This window comes from Phyllobates terribilis, unplaced genomic scaffold, assembly GCF_046119375.1.
Source record: "Phyllobates terribilis strain yellow unplaced genomic scaffold, ASM4611937v1 Scaffold_9__5_contigs__length_417890890, whole genome shotgun sequence".
NCBI classification, from domain to species: domain Eukaryota; kingdom Metazoa; phylum Chordata; class Amphibia; order Anura; family Dendrobatidae; genus Phyllobates; species Phyllobates terribilis.
In genome coordinates, this window is record NW_027362769.1 from 346,268,753 (window position 1) to 346,288,798 (window position 20,046).

The 20,046-nt window shown below is 46.0% G+C and overlaps 1 protein-coding gene across 2 annotated transcripts in view; it reads right to left on the reverse strand.

The window, feature by feature from the left end:
- The window catches only part of BAIAP3 (BAI1 associated protein 3), a 395,244-nt gene that overhangs the window by 16,568 nt on the left and 358,630 nt on the right, over positions 1 to 20,046 (reverse strand). For both annotated transcript variants that reach the window (XM_073648093.1, XM_073648091.1), the window contains 6 exons: positions 18,869 to 19,084; positions 13,899 to 13,967; positions 12,590 to 12,669; positions 9,249 to 9,357; positions 1,763 to 1,834; positions 718 to 801 (listed from right to left, as the gene is read on the reverse strand). In XM_073648093.1, the coding sequence (XP_073504194.1) occupies positions 718 to 801; positions 1,763 to 1,834; positions 9,249 to 9,357; positions 12,590 to 12,669; positions 13,899 to 13,967; positions 18,869 to 19,084 (630 nt within the window). The remainder of the gene's footprint in view (positions 1 to 717; positions 802 to 1,762; positions 1,835 to 9,248; positions 9,358 to 12,589; positions 12,670 to 13,898; positions 13,968 to 18,868; positions 19,085 to 20,046) is intronic.

Here is a 20,046-nt window from a genome sequence, read left to right on the forward strand (position 1 = left end):
AACTAAATTTTTGTAATGTTTTTTGTCATATTTCATTGCCTTTATAATTACAAGTAAATCGAGTCTTGAGACCCCCACTGATTGCTGAAGCCCGCCCCCGAGGAGAGATGCCCAGCTCTGGAGACAGGAGTGCACACACAGATCGGGATTGAAACCTGTACTCTGGACTGTGTGTGTGCTCCTGTCTCCTGAGCTGGGCACCTCTCCTCGGGGGCGGGCTTCAGCAATCAGTGGGGGTCTCAAGACTCGATTTACTTGTAATTATAAGGGCAATGAAATATGAAAAAAAACATTACAAAAGTTTAGTTATTCTTTAACCGTTGCTACAATCATTCTTTATGGACTACCAGAGATAACCAAACATCTTACCGATCTGGAAGTTAACACCTATCCTGTGGATAGGTGATAACCTCTTGTTACCCCTTTAATGTAGTAACTATGCAGTCTATCTTAGATCTGTTGATTTGTATTACTCCAGATTTCATGGGACTAATTGATTTGTCTCCTGAGTTCTTCATATCCCTCTGGAAGCTGTTCCTGGCAGTCAATCACATTTCTCTGCCAACTGGACATCCAGAGAGACTCCCCCCCCCTCCCTTATTTAGTCTGGCAGTCAATCACAATACGGAAAACCTTCCATCCTCCTCCCCCATGCTTGATTGAATGTATGGGGGGAATTTATCATGGTTTTTTTGGCACATTTTGTGTCATCGTTACCTGCTCCTTAATGTTATCCAGATAGTACTTTTCGATAAGTTCACTTGTAGAACACTTATTCAGACGCAGTTCTTCTTCCAAAAACTGAAAGATGAAAGAAAATCAGATCAATTATTAATATTTCTCTATTACAATTCGAGTCTATATATACACTATTATATTTTACAATGCTTTTTGTGTGTGCCACTTACCCATGGTCATCATGGGTAAGCATCACACACCAGGGGTGGAGCATGACGCAGGGATTTACAGGATTCCAAAGTTAGAATCAGTCATGCTCCGCCCCAGAGGTTCAACTGAATACAGTGTCCAGCTAAGCTAGCGTGTTCCTTTAAGAATAATATAAAAGGCAAAAAGTAAAATAGTGTTTAACAAAAAAAAAGTTTCTAATAAAAAAATAATAATTTTTTGAACATAGTTCGCCATGAAAAAAAATGTTGAATATTTCCGCTATGAAACAAAGATGGAAAAAGAGTTAAAAATAAAGTTATTATTTATACTATATGGGGGTAAATATATAGATATGGCCACAGTAGAGCCTGTGTACGGCCTGTAGCTCACATAGATGGCACACGGATCGAAACTACATCTGTGTGAACGTGACCCAAAATGGTAAAATATGGGGAAAACCGTACCTTTTTTGGTATCACCATGTTCATACCGGGCCTTAAACAAAATTTAACTTATGTATTATATGCATCTTAAAATGGTAGCAAAAATTTCTATACTGCATGTTTGTGAAAAAAAAAAGTAGCAACTTCATCAATAAAAAAAAATTATGACTCTTTTGGGAAAAACGGCACAAAATAGGCCCAAGGGGTTGAAATCAGTGCGGTAAGGAGAAATGGTTAGAAAGTTACTCTGCTTTATATTTAGAATGTAACTTGTTCCTGTTTGTACAGAGGACTCTCAGTCTGAGCAATTATTTCATAATTATGGTTCTTCTCCTCGAGCCGAGAATGTGACGTTGATCTTTGACAAACCGTGTATGCGGCTCCGGAGTGCGCACTACCGAATTACAGAGATAGTAATTAAAGTCAATCACCCGGTAATCTCCGTTCCGCAAGGTGTCCAGTGGTAACCCCTGTCCTTCCGCATGGAAAAAGTCTACCAGAGCCTGTCAGAAAGAGAGTGCTCATTAGTAAGACAGACTGTGCAGCACTGCCATCTTCCCCAGCGTCTCCAGACAGGGGCCTTAACCCACTGCCTGCTGAACCGGTCATTACATAGTCACTGCTGCATTATAAGAACCACAAGGAAACTGAGATATCTATATATTATCTATCTATCTATGCTATCAGACATAGCAGCCCATCTTCACTCGTAAGGTGCAGTAAGGCTGCGTGCCCACTATGCATTTTTCAAGCGTTTTTGCCGCGGAATTTCCGCAGCGAAAACGCTTAAAAAAACGCTTGGTAATAGGTGCCCAATGATAATCCGCATGTGCTGTGCACATGCTGAGGAAATTTACGCTGCGGATTATCATTGCGGAAAAATGCGCAGCATGTCCATTAATTTTGCGGACACGCAGCGTAATTGCCGCCATTGACTTGCATTGAATCGCTTAATATCTGTATGACTACATGTGCACAAGCGGATATTATGCGGTTCAATGTGAGTATGGTACACTGGTCTGGAGAAGAGGAGACTCTCATCCAGACCCGGGTACCATAGAACCTGTTAAAAAAAAGAATTAAAATAAAAAATAAAGATTATGCTTACCTTACGATGGCCCCCGGTGTTTTCTCCGTTACATCCGGTCTGTTGTATGGGTCGCAGTGGTGGTGACCTGTCACATGACTAAATGATGTCATCACAGGTCCTTTCACACCACCGCGAGCCGTACAACAGACTGGACGTAGCATAGAAAACACCGGGGGCCATCAAAAGGTAAGTATAATCTTTATTTTTTATTTTTTACCATTCTTATTCATTTTTTTTTAACTACTACTTGGTCACACTATATAAATCCATGCCGGTTGCATTTGCCAGGGAGAAGCGGAAAACATATGAAGCATTTCTGCATCGTGGGCACTTAGCCTTAGTGCACTTTTACAATATTATCCCTGTACTGTGACATCACTGTGTTTCTTATCCCTGTACTGTGACATCACTGTGTTTCTTATCCCTGTACTGTGACATCACTGTGTTTCTTATCCATGTACTGTGACATCACTGTGTTTCTTATCCCTGTACTGTGACATCACTGTGTTTCTTATCCATGTACTGTGACATCACTGTGTTTCTTATCCATGTACTGTGACATCACTGTGTTTCTTATCCATGTACTGTGACATCACTGTGTGTATTATCCCTGTACTGTGACATCACTGTGTTTCTTATCCATGTACTGTGACATCACTGTGTTTCTTATCCATGTACTGTGACATCATTGTGTTTATTGCCCCTGTACTGTGACATCACTGTGTGTATTATCCCTGTACTGTGACATCACTGTGTGTATTATCCCTGTACTGTGACATCACTGTGTATTATCCCTGTACTGTGACATCGCTGTGTGTATTATCTCTGTACTGTGACATCACTGTGTGCATTATCTCTGTACTGTGACATCACTGTGTGCATTATCCCTGTACTGTGACATCATTGTGTGTATTATCCCTGTACTGTGACATCACTGTGTGTATTATCCTTGTACTGTGATAATACACACAGGGATAATGCACACAGTGATGTCACAGTACAGGGACAATACGCACAGTGATGTCACAGTACAGGGACAATACGCACAGTGATGTCACAGTACAGGGCCGGCATCAGCACCTGGGCAAGTGCCGGGGCCCTGAGCAGGCGGGGGGGCCCACTCGCGGTCGGGCACCCCGCCGGGCTATGGGCAGAGGAGAGCGGTGCCAGCGCCCGCCCTTCTCCCCCGCTTGCTTGGAGCCCTGGCAGCCGGATACTTACCTCTCCCCGTGCCTCCGCAGATCCGCTGTCTTCCTGCTGTGGGCTCCCTGTAAAGTCTTAGGTCAGAGGGTGCGGTGACGTCTTTCCACCGCGCCCTCCCCTGAGCCGTCACAGGCAGCGCAGAGCGGGAAGACGCCGGTGACGCTGGAGTCTGGACCAGAGCAGCGGCAGCAGGTGAGGAGGAGTGAGGTGAGTATTTTATTTTTTTTAATGTAGGGAGGCCTGGGGCATTATATGGGGGGGGTGACATCCTGCATGGGGCATTATATGGGGGGTGGGGTGACATCCTGCATGGGGCATTATAAAGAGGGGGGGTGACATCCTGCATGGGGCATTATATGGGGGGGAAAGGGACATCCTGTATGGGGCATTATATGGGGGGGAAAGGGACATCCTGCATGGGGCATTATAAGGGGGGGGAGGTGACATCCTGCATGGGGCATTATATGGGGGGGAAAGGGACATCCTGTATGGGGCATTATATGGGGGGAAAGGGACATCCTGCATGGGGCATTTTATGGGGGGGAGAGGTGACATCCTGCATGGGGCATTATTTTGGGGGGAGAGGTGACATCCTGCATGGGGCATTATATGAGGGGGTAACAAGTGACATGCTGCATGGGGCATTATATGGGGGGAAGTGACATTCTGCATGGGGCATTATATGAGGAGGAGGGACATCCTGCATGGGGCATTATATGGGGGTGAGAAGTGACATCCCGCATGGGGCATTATATGGGGGGTGACATCCTGCATGGGACATCCTGCATGGGGCATTATAAGGGGGGGGGCAGCCTGCATGGGGCAGTATAAGGGGGGAACAGCCTGCATTGGGCATTATGTGGGGGAAACAGCCTGCATGGAGCATTATGTGGGGGCCAGTATCCTGTATGGAGTGTTATAAGGTGACCAGTATCCTGTACGGAACGTTATATGGGGGCCAGTATCCTGTGCGGATCGTTATATGGGGGCCAGTATGAAGCGTTATGTGGGGGCCAGTATTCCGTATGGAGCATTATATGGGTGCCAGTATTCCGTATGGAGCGTTATATAGGGTGGTGACATCCTGCATGGGGCATTATATGGGGGGTGACATCCTGCATGGGGCATTATAAAGAGGGGACATGACATCCTGCATGGGGCATTATAAGGGGGGAGGTGACATGACATCCTGCATGGGGCATTATAAAGAGGGGACATGACATCCTGCATGGGGCATTATAAGGGGGGAGGTGACATGACATCCTGCATGGGGCATTATAAGGGGGGAGGTGACATCCTGCGTGGGGCATTATAGGGGGGGAAGGGACATCCTGCATGGGGCATTATATGGGGGGACGACAAGTGACATCCTGCATGGGGCATTATATGGGGGGGTAACAAGTGACATGCTGCATGGGGCATTATATGGGGGGGGGGACGACATCCTGCATGGGGCATTATATGGGGGGGGGAACAAGTGACATCCTGCATGGGGCATTATATGGGGGGGTACCAAGTGACATGCTGCATGGGGCATTATATGGGGAGGAGGGACATCCTGCATGGGGAATTATATGGGGAGGAAAGGGATATCCTGCATGGGGCATTATAAGGGGGGAGCAGCCTACATGGGGCATTATGTGGGGGGAACAGCCTGCATGGAGCATTATGTGGGGGCCAGTATCCTGTATGGAGCGTTATAAGGGGACCAGTATCCTGTACGGAGCATTATATGGGGGCCAGTATCCTGTGCGGATCATTATATGGGGGCCAGTATGAAGCGTTATATGGGGGCCAGTATTCCGTATGGAGCATTATATAGGGGCCACTATTCCGTATGAGTGTAATAAGGGGGGGTGACATCCTGCATGGGGCATTATATGGGGGTGACATCCTGCATGGGGCATTATAAAGAGGGGGGATGACATCCTGCATGGGGCATTATAAGGGGGGAGGTGACATCCTGCGTGGGGCATTATATGGGGGGGAAAGGGACATCCTGCATGGGGCATTATATGGGGGGGGGGAGGTGACATCCTGCATGGGGCATTATATGGGGGGGGACAAGTGACATCCTGCATGGGGCATTATATGGGGGGTAACATGTGACATGCTGCATGGGGCATTATATGGGGGGGAGGGACATCCTGTATGGGGCATTATATGGGGGGAGGGACATCCTGCATGGGGCATTATATGGGGGGGGACAAGTGACATCCTGCATGGGTCATTATATGGGGGGTAACATCCTGCATGGGGCATTATATGAGGGGTGACATCCTGCATGGGTCATTATATGGGGGGTGACATCCTGCATGGGGCATTATATGAGGGGTGACATCCTGCATGGGGCATTATATGGGGGGTGACATCCTGCATGGGGCATTATAAGGGGAGAACAGCCTGCATGGGGCATTATAAGAGGGGAACAGCCTGCATGGGGCATTATATGGGGGGGTGACATCCTGCATGGGGCATTATGTGGGGGCCAGTATCCTGTATGGAGCGTTATAAGGGGACCAGTATCCTGTACGGAGCGTTATATGGGGGCCAGTTTCCTGTACGGAACGTTATATGGGGGCCAGTATCCTGTGCGGATCGTTATATGGGGGCCAGTATGAAGCGTTATATGGGGGCCAGTATTCCGTATGGAGCGTTATATGGGGGCCAGTATTCCGTATGGAGCGTTATAAGGGGGGAGGTGAAATCCTGCCTGGGGCATTATATGGGGGGGGGGGTGACATTATATAAAGGGGGAGGTGACATCCTGCATGGGGCATTATATGGGGGGGTAACAAGTGACATGCTGCATGGGGCATTATATGGGGGGAAGGACATCCTGCATGGGGCATTATATGGGGGAAAGGGATATCCTGCATGGGGCATTATACGGGGGGGACAAGTGACATCCTGCATGGGGCATTATATGGAGGGGAACAAGTGACATCCTGAATGGGGCATTATATGGGCGGAGGGACATCCTGCATGGGGCATTATATGGGGGGGGGGGGGAGTGACATCCTGCATGGGGCATTATAAGGGGGGTGACATCCTGCATGGGGCATTATGTGGGGGGAATAGCCTGCATGGGGCATTATGTGGGGGGAACAGCCTGCATGGAGCATTATGTGGGGGCCAGTATCCTGTACGGAGCGTTATAAGGGGACCAGTATCCTGTACGGAATGTTATATGGGGGCCAGTATCCTGTACGGAGCGTTATATGGGGGCCAGTATCCTGTGCGGATCGTTATATGGGGGCCAGTATGAAACATTATATGGGGGCCAGTATTCCGTATGGAGCGTTATATGGGGGCCAGTATTCCGTATGGAGAGTTATATGGGGGCCAGTATTCCGTATGGAGCGTTATATGGGGGGTGACATCCTGCATGGGGCATTATAAAGAGGGGGGATGACATCCTGCATGGGGCATTATAAGGGGAGGAGGTGACATCCTGCTTGGGGCATTATATGGGGGGGAAAGGGACATCCTGCATGGTGCATTATATGGAGGGGAGAGGTGAAATCTGGCATGGGGCATTATATGGGGGGGGGGACAAGTGACATCCTGCATGGGGCATTATATGGGGGGGTAACAAGTGACATGCTGCATGGGGCATTATATGAGGGGGAAAGAGACATCCTGCATGGGCATTATATGGGAGTGACATCCTGCATGGGGCATTATATGGGGGGGGAGGGACATCCTGCATGGGGCATTATATGGGGGGGAGGGACATCCTGCATGGGGCATTATAAGGGGGGGAGGTGACATCCTGCATGGGGCATTATATGGGGGGGGACATCCTGCATGGGGCATTATATGGGGGGAGAAGTGACATCCTGCATGGGGCATTATATGGGGGGTGACATACTGCATGTGGCATTATATGGGGAGTGACATCCTGCATGGGGCATTATAAGGGGGGGGAACAGATTGCATGGGGCATTATAAAGGGGGAACAGCCTGCATGGGGCATTATGTGGGGGAACAGCCTGCATGGGGCATTATGTGGGGGAACAGCCTGCATGGGGCATTATGTGGGGGTCAGTATCCTGTATGGAGCATTATAAGGGGACCAGTATCCTGTATGGAGCATTTATGGGGGCCAGTATCCTGCACGGAGCATTATATGGGGGCCAGTATTCCGTATGGAGCGTTATATGGGGGCCAGTATTCCGTATGGAGCATTATTTGGGGGCCAGTATCTTGTATGGAGCATTTTATGGCGGCCAGTATACTGTGTGGAACGATTCGCCGGTTTCTGATCTATTGTGGAATTTACAATAGATATTACTCATGTAATGTAAGAAGTGAAATATTTGGCATTGTACTATATATATATATATTTCTCTGCAGTATCTGTGCATCATGAATCGTGGTATGTATTAAAGGGGCCCACTGAGACTCTTTCGCCCAAGGCCCAGAAAAACCTGGTCACAGTATAAGGATAATACACACAGTGATGTCACAGTGCAGGGATAATACACACAGTAATATCACAGTACAGGGATAATACACACAGTGCTATCACAGTAGAGGGATAATACACACAGTGCTATCACAGTAGAGGGATAATACACACAGTGCTATCACAGTAGAGGGATAATACACACAGTGATATCACAGTACAGGGATAATACACACAGTGATGTCACAGTACAGGGATAATACACAGTAATATCACAGTACAGGGATAATACACAGTAATATCACAGTACAGGGATAATACGCACAGTGATGTCACAGTGCAGGGATAATACACACAGTGATATCACAGTACAGGGATAATACGCACAGTGATGTCACAGTGCAGGGATAATACACACAGTGATATCACAGTACAGGGATAATACGCACAGTGATGTCACAGTAGAGGGATAATACACACAGTGATGTCACAGTAGAGGGATAATACACACAGTGATGTCACAGTACAGGGATAATACACACAGTGATGTCACAGTACAGGGATAATACACACAGTGATGTCACAGTGCAGGGATAATACACACAGTGATGTCACAGTGCAGGGATAATACGCACAGTGATATCACAGTGCAGGGATAATACACACAGTGATGTCACAGTACAGGGATAATACACACAGTGATATCACAGTACAGGGATAATACGCACAGTGATGTCACAGTACAGGGATAATACAGTGATATCACAGTACAGGGATAATACACACAGTGATGTCACAGTAGAGGGATAATACACACAGTGATGTCACAGTAGAGGGATAATACACACAGTGATGTCACAGTAAAGGGATTAGGCACACAGTGATATCACAGTAAAGGGATAATATACACAGTGATGTCACAGTACAGGGATAATACACACAGTGATATCACAGTACAGGGATAATACACACAGTGATGTCACAGTACAGGGATAATACGCACAGTGATGTCACAGTAGAGGGATAATACGCACAGTGATGTCACAGTGCAGGGATAATACACACAGTGATGTCACAGTAAAGGGATTAGGCACACAGTGATATCACAGTAGTGGTATAACGACCCGCGGTCCGTCTGGGTATTCCATATACGGCCCAGGACTCAATGCGGCCTATCTAGTATGTTTGTTCTGGGCATTTGGAAGTTATTTACCTCCAGTGTATAATAAAATCGTCCATAAAATTCGACAGACACTCCCCTGTTGGAGTCCAAGGCATCAATAATGAATTTCAGGAGGAGCCACCACAGAGCTTCAAGGACCCTATGGTAAAAAGAATGACATTGGCAGCTTATTATGAAGAAATGGAGAGCGTGGTGATCGGTAGATACAATCCTGCTCATCGTTATTGGCACCCCTGAAGTTTAAGTACATAATGTGGAATATTTCCTGAAAAAATGAATCAAGTGAAAGTTTTTTTGCATAGAGACTCGTGTTAAATACTTGCGAGCAGGGACCTCACTCCTAATGTAACTGTTTAAACTGTCTCAAATTGTATTGAAGTTATTGTCTGTACATGTCCCCGCTTAATTGTAAAGTGCTGCGGAATTTGTTGGCGCTATGTAAATAAAAAATATTATTATTATTATAAATACAAAAGAGCGAATGATAAACAATAATTTAAAACCAAAAACCATGGAAGGAAAAATAGAAAAACCTAAAGCTTGCTGTGTCACTGGTATTGGCACCCTTTACATTAATTTAGTATGGAAACACACTTTGACTCGCCTGTGGTAAATCACAAAAGAGATTCTTCTGTGATTAATTGTCGGTGCCCATGTGACATGAATTTGCCAATGAATGGTGACTTCAGTGTTTTAAAAAGCCGCATGGTAGGCCCTGTTCCTTTGTCACAATGGTGAAGACAAATAAGCTGTGTGAGGACATCAGAACTGCTATTATTAGCAAACACAAGACTTCCAAAGGAAGCCTTCTCCAAAGAGCTTGGTATCCCAGTTTCAACAGTGTGCAGAAGTTTGCCAAGCAAGCAACGGTCAAGAACCTCTCTGGACATGGAGGAAAGAGGAAAATTAACAAGAGATGTCTTCAAAGGTTGGTGCGAATGGTGGGAAAAACACCACGTCAAACATCCAAACACCTGAAGGCCAACCTGGAAGAGTCTGGGGTCACAGTTTCGTCAAGTACCATACGCCGTACACTAAACCAAGCAGAGCTTTATGGGCGAAGGCCAAGGAAGAAACCATTGCTGAAGAAAATACATAAAAAGGAATGACAGATCTTTGCCAAAGAGTACCTTGACAAACCACAATCCTTCTGGGAAAATATTCTGTGGACAGATAAAACAAAGATAGAGCTTTTTGGCAATGCAAAGCAACAGTTTGTTTACAGATGGCGCAATGAAGCTTATAAGTAAAAGAACACCTTACCAACAGTTAAGCATGGTGGAGTATCCATAATGCTGTGGGGTTGCTTAGCTGCATCTGGTACTGGAGGTCTTGACCGTATCACAGGAATCATGAAATCAGAGAACTATCAAGAGATTTTGGAGCGAAATTTCCTACCCAGTGTACAAAAAACTTGGTTTGAGTCGAAGATCACGGGTCCTTCAGCAAGACAAGGAATGGTTTAAAAATAAAAACTTGACTGTTTTAAAACGGCCATTTATGAGTCCTGACCTCAATCCCATTGAAAATCTTTGGGGTGAGCTGCAATCAGCCATTGGGAAAAAAAACAGCAAACATTCAAGAGCTTGAACAAACTGCAAAGGAAGAGTGGGAGAAAACTCCAGCTGAGAAGTGCAAGAAGCTTATAGATGGCCACAAGAAACATTTGGAGGCTGTCAGCAATGCCAAAGGGTGTGCAACCAAGTATTAATTAGGGGTGCCTTTATTGCTGCACATGCTGGTTATTCTGTTTCTTCTTTCAAATTGTAACATGGAAGTCGAAAAACAATGTTTTATTTTTGTATTACTTTGGAGCACTAATTAAAAAATCCTGAGGATATAACTTTGGTACATTTCCATTTATTTCTGAAGACATTGTACAGTCTATGAAAAAAATGTAGGGGTGCCAATAATGGTGAGCAGCACTGTAGGTCATACACTGGAGCCAACAGAGTGATGGTATGGATAATAGATAGCAAAGAAATATATATGCAACCTTAAAGGATATGTACACTCATGCCTTTTCACTCCATTGTACTTAAGCACTCTAGTGCAATGATGCATCAGTCAGACATGGGTGGCACAATCACTGGTGGCTGTTCTTCAGGTCGGAGTGAGTTTCCTCAATCACTCACATTGGTTCCAGAGCTCTCTTATTGCGACTTTACATAGTTCCTTACCCGCTACTGATTTGCAGGTTTACCTTTCTCCTCTCCTCCCAGCCCAGACCCCTTTGCTCTGTCTCTCTGGCCTGAACACACTTTCCTGCTTTAGTGTGATTTTTCTACTTTGTCACACCCTTAGGAACCTGACAAGAAGCAGGATTTTAGTCAGAATGCAGGTGTAAATCCAACTAGATCTGGTGTCAAATAAACCCAATATATCAGGTACTACTTTCCCTTCCTACTGGAACACCACAGTGCAATATCTATGCCCCCCTGCATTTCCCAAAGTACAGCCTCCTGTGGAATGACATCCAAGACCACAGTTCCCGCTGCCATTTTCCTGGACCGTAACCAGAAGGTCCATGTCCCGACTCATTACAGTAAAAAAAAAATGTTCATGAGACTAATGAAGATAGCAAAACTTTATACTTGGCTTTCTCTGTCAGCCCTAAAGACGGGCATGCTCGACCACGGCTTATTTCAAGCTGGGGATACAGGACCCCAGTTTTTATGATGAGTAGGGGTCCCAGTTCTCAGACACAAATCGCCTAACCTATATTTTGAAATTTGTTTTATGCAGTTCCCAAAAATACTCGTTCTCAAAAAAGGGCTTTACAAGCCTATACTGACCCCACAATGTAGTATTCCGATAAATATATAATTTTTGTACCTGGTGTAAATCCCGCTGTTCTCCTGCATCCGGCATTGGTTTTCTTTTGTTTCCGTACCTCTCCATTCCTGAGATAAGACCTGTCTTCCATGGATGTAAATCTAGAATTCTTAGCCAAAGAGGTGTGGTTCTCAACTCTTATTCATGGGTGTTTTCTTTAATATCACACCCAGTTGGCCAAGAAAACTAGATTTATATACAGTGAAGAAAGTGCATTATCTCAGGAATGGTGAGAAGCAGGAATAAAAGAAAAACAACGCCGGATTCAGGAGAACACCGGCATTTACACCAGGTACAAAATACTTATATTTATGGAAAGTGACAGATCCCCTTTAAATTGATGTCTAGTCGCCCTATTAAGGCACATGGATAGGGGTGATCTAATAAGAATCCCTTTACCATCATTCATCATTATAGGACACTAATCGCGGAATATCTGATGAACATGACGGCATAGGGAGAGTCTTCGGGTAACACGTCCCCCAAATTTACCTCTTTAATTCATTACCGTGACATATGAGACGCTCAGCTCTTACCTGTACAGGTTCTCCTTCACCAAGGTTTCACTTAGTATAATTAATTTGTCATCGAGATATTTCATTAGGGGAGACACAGCCTGGAACAGAGAACACACCATATGTCAGTGATTAAAATGACAGATAAATTACCAATGTTCCAATGGATGAGCCGTAAAGTCTAAATTAATTCTGATGATTGCAGTAATTATTCCCATATTTGTGGAGATTTCCATAAACATGATTGTGATTGCACTGACAGCTGCTAAAAATACAGCACAATGCTGCCACATCATAAGACGAATCTATCACTTGCAATGCGACCACATTCACGTTATAATGCCACATTGAGGTCTTTGCTCAGACGGCAAAAAGTCGTGTTGTCCATTTCTTTTTATTATAAAAGTAAAATAAAAGGGGCCTCGAGCTGTGAAACCGAGGAGGCGGAGGCCCCGAGCTGTGACATCGAGGAAGAGGAGGCCCCGAGCTGTGACACCGAGGAGGCAGAGGCCCTGATCTGTGACACCGAGGAGGCACGGGCCCTGAGCTGTGACACCGAGGAGGCACGGGCCCTGAGCTGTGACACCGAGGAGGCACGGGCCCTGAGCTGTGACACCGAGGAGGCGGAGGCCCCGAGCTGTGACATGAAGGAGGGGAAGGCCCAGATCTGTGACACCGATTAGGCGGAGGCCCCAAGCTGTGACACCGAGGAGGCAGAGGCCCCAAGATGTGACATCGAGGAGGCAGAGGCCCCGAGCTGTTACACCGAGGAGGCCCCAAGATGTGACACCAAGGAGACGGAGGCCCTGAGCTCTGACACCGCAGAGGCCCCGAGCTGTGACACCAAAGAGGCGGGGGGCCTGAGCTGTGACACCAAAGAGGCGGGGGCCCTGAGCTGTGACACCAAAGAGGCAGGGGCCCTGAGCTGTGACACCAAAGAGGTGGGGGCCCTGAGCTGTGACACCAAAGAGGCGGAGCCCTGAGCTGTGACACCAAAGAAGCCGGGGGCCCTGAGCTGTGACACCAAAGAGGCGGGGGCCCTGAGCTGTGACACCAAAGAGGCGGGGGCCCTGAGCTGTGACACCAAAGAGGCGGGGGCCCTGAGCTTGAAGTTTGAAGAAGATCAGTTGTTTTAAGGGACCATGGATAGCAAGCGCCATATCCCCTACATTGTTTGTCAATATGAACCAGCTCAGCTTTGCTTATTCAGATGTAATAATATACAGTATTATCACTCCACCTTACTGATGGTCTCCTTTTTATTAAATATTTATCTTATTTTCATCCTATGCAGCTGTCAGACATTAGACTCCTCATCATTGATACACACCTCATCATTCTGGATGGAGTCCGGTGACAAGCTTATGTGTTGTATATATTTCTTTATATCTCCGATCATCTGCAGACACAGTAGAAATGTTATTTTACATTATACAGTATGTAGAGCGATTTCTGCAGACAAGACACAAACAAGGACCCCATCAAGGACTGGTGTTTATACAAATGACCCCAAAGTTACCATTCTCAAGCAGATGGGTTGTAAGGCTTAATGTCCCACCAATAAGGATTCAAATGTTGGGGCGCACACTGATATGTCCTCTATCATATCTGATTCAGGTTTTTTTCTATTTTTTTTAGAGATATCCTTTTAAGTTTAGGTTTACTCCTAATTTAAAGCCACCCCATCCCAAGTAGGGATTCAGTCCGTAAAGTATATACAGAGAAAAACTCGGCACTCAGGGGTGTGTAGTAGAATTGTGACAAGTTTTATTTTAGCAATCCAATTCCAATTTGCATTGACGTTTCGGTCCTAAATTCTGGACCTGCACTCCGGAATTGCCACTACATTCATCTTGGTACTTTATTGTTTTGTTTTTTTTTCATTATTATTTAATGCCAAATGCTGTTTTGACATGGGCATGTTGGAAATGCTGAACCCTAACCACATACCGTGTGCTGGTAGTTTAGTATCCCCAAATCTAGTGACAGGTTTTCCTTAGGCTAAGCTCACACGAAGGTTTAAAAAAATAGCAGATTTTTAGCTCAAAAAAACGGCTGATTTTTCATCTGTATAGTCATCCGTATTACATCCATTTTTATTCATCAGCAGATATTAAAATTTACAAGACCAAATATAGTTTTCTATGGTAAAAAAATTCCAATGTATCCGATGTATACGGTTGATCCGTATGGGATCCAATTTTTTTGGCGCACAAAATATGGAAGAGACTAGTGCATGCCGCAATTTTTTTCATGAGGACATTCGGTTTGTGTGAAAAAAAAAGTCATCTGAACAGTCCTATTAAATAACAATTTTATGAGTGCTGTTCGTTTTTTCAGGGATAGCACTCAGACCGAAAATACAGCAAAAACTACAAAGGCAAAATCCAGATCTCCCCATAGGCGTTTATTTGCTTGCATTATGTTTGGTCATCCTGGCCCAATCACAAGCCACAAGTGTTGCTGTGTAAGGAAATGAACAAATGTGTAGCATCGGCATCTCCGCCCCCTGCCAGGCAGAGATGACGTCCCCCTTACCGCCGCGGTCCTCTGGCCTCCCTGCTGCTGCTGGTGCACACAGCTTCCCTGGCTCTGTGCTTAGGGCGCGCGCGCACGCGCTCCCTCCCTCTTAAAGGGGCCGCGCACGTCGTCCTAAAGAGTCCCCGGCCAATCACCGGAGGGCTTTCCCTATAAGAGGCACCTCCTCCAATATGGAGGTGCCCATGCAAGGTTGTTGCTTTGTGATTCTTACTTTGCTTCAGCAGGTCCTCTGCAAGTCAGTCCTGTTTGCCAGTCTGATCTTCTGCTCAGTCCGCTAGCCTGACTTCTCTTCTGCCCGACAGTCTGTCTACAGTCCAGTCCGCCAGTCTGTCTATGGGCTCTGCCCGCCAGCTTACCTGGAAGCACCTGCCTGCCAGCCCGCTTACCTGGAAGCACCTGCCTGTTACCTGCCGTGCCTGCCTGCCCGCTTACCTGGAAGCACCCGCCTGTTACCTGCCGTGCTTGCCAGCCCGCTTACCTGGAAGCTCCTGCCTGTTACCTGCCGTACCTGCCAGCCCGCTTACCTTAAAGCACCAGCCAGCTACCTGTTGTGCCGCCAGCTTGTCTACCCGGAACACTCGCCTGACTATCTGCCTAATCAGCCTGCTTGTCTACCCGGACCACCCGTCAGCCTGCCAGCCGAAGCTCATCCGCTGTACCGGTCAGTTCCTGCCTTCTGACCCGTGGGAGTCACCTGCTCTCATACAAGGTCGGTCCCAGAGTGGCACCTGGTCCCTCTGCTCAGTTCCTCCCTGATTCACGGAGTCGACTGAGCCGCCCTGCGACCTTGGTCGGACAGAGTTGATACTTAGTCACACCCCTCTGGCCCCTGCTTGCACCGCAGCACAGAGGTTCCACCACCCGGATCCGTAACAAAATGAGAGATTTCCACAGTTTCAGGCCTAACAGAGTGTCGGCAAGTAGGCACCACCATGTGCTAGTCAAATGTAGGACAAGAGAAGGTAGCAAGGACTGCATCCACTTTAACTGTAGGGTAAATTACATGGTTCCTGAGGGGAAGAGATTGGAGGAGACACCAGGTCAGGTGACAGATGTGGCGCAGTTATTAATTAAAAAAGGCCCAGAGGGCAGAGAAGGGAAAGAGTTGGCGCCTGGACCTGTAGCAGCACAGACGTGCGGTGAAGCGAGGTTGGCTTATTGCCACCATTCTTTGTGACCAGGGCAGAGTAACCAGATCCAAGTGACCAGAACAGAGTAACCAGATCTGAGTGAAGAACCGAGTAACCAGACCCGAGCAGAGTACGTAGAGCCAGGGCAGAGGGAGATGACTAGGCTGCAGGAGAGGGATGTCCGTGTGAGCTGTAACTTCTGGTGTGGACGTACGGTACAAAGGGGACTAGGGCTGTGCTTCAGGGGACTACAGAGGGGAGCACAATAGGTTTGAAAACTGACTGATTGATTGATACAGTGGGTACGGAAAGTATTCAGACTCCTTTAAATGTTTCACTCTTTGTTTCATTGCAGCCATTTGGTAAATTCTAAAAAGTTCATTTTTTTTCTCATTAAAGTACACTCTGCACCCCATCTTGATTGAAAAAAAAACAGAAATGTAGAAATTTTTGCAAATTTATTAAAAAAGAAAAACTGAAATATCACATGGTCATAACAATGCAACAAGTCTTTCACACCTGGATTTGGGGATCCTTTGCCATTCTTCCTTGCAGATCCTCTCCAGTTCCGTCAGGTTGGATGGTGAACGTTGGTGGACAGCAATTTTCAGGTCTCTCCAGAGATACTCAATTGGGTTTAGGTCAGGGCTCTGGCTGGGCCAGTCAAGAATGGTCACAGAGTTGTTCTGAAGCCACTCCTTCGTTATTTTAGCTGTGTGCTTAGGGTCATTGTCTTGTTGGAAGGTGAACCTTCGGTAAAGTTTGAGGTACAGAGCACTCTAGAAGAGGTTTTCATCCAGGATATCTCTGTACTTGGCCGCATTCATGTTTCCTTTAATTGCAACCAGTCGTCCTGTCCCTGCAGGTGAAAAACACCCCCATAGCATGATGCTGCCACCACCATGTTTCACTGTTGGGAATATATTGGGCAGGTGATGAGCAGTGCCTGGTTTTCTCCACACATACCGCTTATAATTATCACCAAAAAAATCTATCTTGGTCTCATCAGACCAGAGAATCTTATTTCTCATAGTCTGGGAATCCTTCATGTGTTTTTGAGCAAACTCTATGCAGGCTTTCATATGTCTTCCACTGAGGAGAGGCTTCCATCGGGCCACTCTGCCATAAAGGCCCGACAGGTAGAGGGCTGCTGTAATAGTTGTTTTTTTGGAACTTTCTCCCATCTCCCTACTGCATCTCTGGAGCTCAGTCACAGTGATTTTGGGGTTCCTCTTTACCTCTCTCACCAAGGCTCTTCTCCCACGATTGCTCAGTTTGGCTGGACGGCCATGTCTAGGAGGACTTCTGGTGGTCCCAAACATCTTCCATTTAAGGATTATAGAGGCCACTGTGCTCTTAGAAACCTTGAGTAATGCAGAAATTCTTTTGTAACCTTGGCCAGATCTGTGCCTTGCCACAATTCTGTCTCTGAGCTCCTTGGGCAGTTCCTTTGAGCTCATGGTTCTCATTTGGTCTGACATGCACTGTGAGTTGTGAGGTCTTATATAGACGGTGTGTGCCTTTCCAAATCAAGTCCTATCAGTTTAATTAAACACAGCTGGACTCCAATGAAGGAGTAGAACGATCTCAAGGAGGATCACAAGGAAATGGACAGCATGTGACTTAAATATGAGTATCTGAGCAAAGCTGGACTCCAATGAAGGAGTAGAACCATCTCAAGGAGGATCACAAGGAAATGGACAGCATGTGACTTAAATATGAGTATCTGAGCAAAGCTGGACTCCAATGAAGGAGTAGAACCATCTCAAGGAGGATCACAAGGAAATGGACAGCATGTGGCTTAAATATGAGTATCTGAGCAAAGCTGGACTCCAATGAAGGAGTAGAACCGTCTCAAGGAGGATCACAAGGAAATGGACAGCATGTGACTTAAATATGAGTGTCTGAATACTTATGACCAATCCATGTGATAATTCAGTTTTACTTTTTTGATAAATTTGCAAAAAAATTTCTGTTTTTTTTCAGTCAAGATGGGGTGAAGAGTGTACTTTAATGAGAAAAAATGAACTTTTTAGAATTTACCAAATGGCTGCAATGAAGCAAAGAGTGAAAAATGTAAAGAGGTCTGAATACTTTCCGTACCCACTGTAAGGGACTTAGTATTGTAGACTCCAGTTAGAGCCTGTACAACGATTCGTATTGTCTAAGAGAAGAGAGAGAGTGACGACAGAGACGGGCCAAATAGTACTGCGACGCACTTCTGGTCAAGGTATTAGGTCCAAGGCACCCCTTTCGATAATCGTCGTTCACTTGTAACAATAGAACAATAGTGCTCGAATAGAATTGTGTTACTACCCAGTATAGCTGAATTGCTGTATTCTCATTGTATAATACTTCACTGCATTTCCATTGTTGGCTCTACTCTTTGATATTGTCTGTAGACACCACATATATCTGTGTTAATCAAATAAATATCTGTTGGTTAGGTTACTACTGAGTCTTCATTCTCTGCGCTGTTGCGATCTGAGCACCTGTTTACAGCTGCACAGTTACGGCTCCTGGATTCATACTTTTATGTGGCCCCAGGCTTGTAGAAAGCCCCATTGTAGAAGGGAGGCCTCCTCTGGAGCTATTACAGAATGTGATTTCTATACAGTAGTGACGTTACCTTTTCTGTTAGATGTGAGATCATGTTCTTGGCCTCTCTCTGCATGTCCATATCGATGTTCTGGAGCTGGGTGCTCAGTGCTTTCTGCACCTGCTGCTTCCCATCACTTCCACTTGTTTGCTCCACTGCTGTCTCCACGGATTTCCAATCTAGATCTTTCAGGACGTTTCCCATAAACTTGCGCACATGCTCAATGTTATTCAGGATAATACAAAGCTGGAGAAGAAAATCGGTAATCAGACTTTGGTTAAAGTTCCCCCTAGGTAGTGACTTTTTAAAGATAAAAGATGGGGTTCTCTGCTCAGAATTATCCCTGATTAGCTAAGAGATTAAGCACATGTCCCATTGAGCTCTGTGTGTCGCCATATGGTGCCCGCTTGATGTATCTCTATTTCTATAGGTGCCATATTTGGGATCCATGGAAGGCCCCTTTCACCACACTGAAATTCTCATACTTGTTTTGTCTATTTTACTTTTAACGGATAGAGCACATTTCAATTATGGACTATAGTCATGTTCACATATTGTTATGCGCTGTGCAGAGGGACCCAGCAAGACTGGCACCAAACCAGCAAAGGTGCAGCCATAGATACACTTGGCACAAGCTGCCCAGCTAGGCGAGCCCTTCAGGGCCTTTAATACTCTTCACCCAGCTCCCAGTAAATGGAAGGGGGACTTTGGCAGAGGCCTTCCCAGGCCCACTGTCGCCGGACAACTGGCATCTGTTGACGCGGTTGGTGCCGAGTCCAGAACAGGTGAGAACCTCTGCAAGAACCCCAGGAAGTGTAACCAGAAGAGAAAAAGAGAAAACCCCTGAAAAGATCACTCACCACTACAGCACATGGGAACTGCAATAAACAGCAAAGGACTGAGCAGGGAGCAAGTAAATACAGAAATATTGGATTTTGATCTGATTTGTGGATGGCTCTTAAAGGGTTAGTCCAAAAAATACAAGTTATCCTCTATCCATGGGATAGGGGTTAACTTTCTGATTACTGGGGGTCCATCTGCTAGGACCCCCCTCCCCATGTGTGTTTTTTTTCAGTGTAAATAACCCTTTAAAAATCACAGTGATCTGATTGAAATCAGAAAAATCCATGGATTCAGACTGACATCAGCAGACTACCTTTGATTCCAGTGATTGTGATCACTGCTGATTGCAGAGGCTTCCAGCAGCA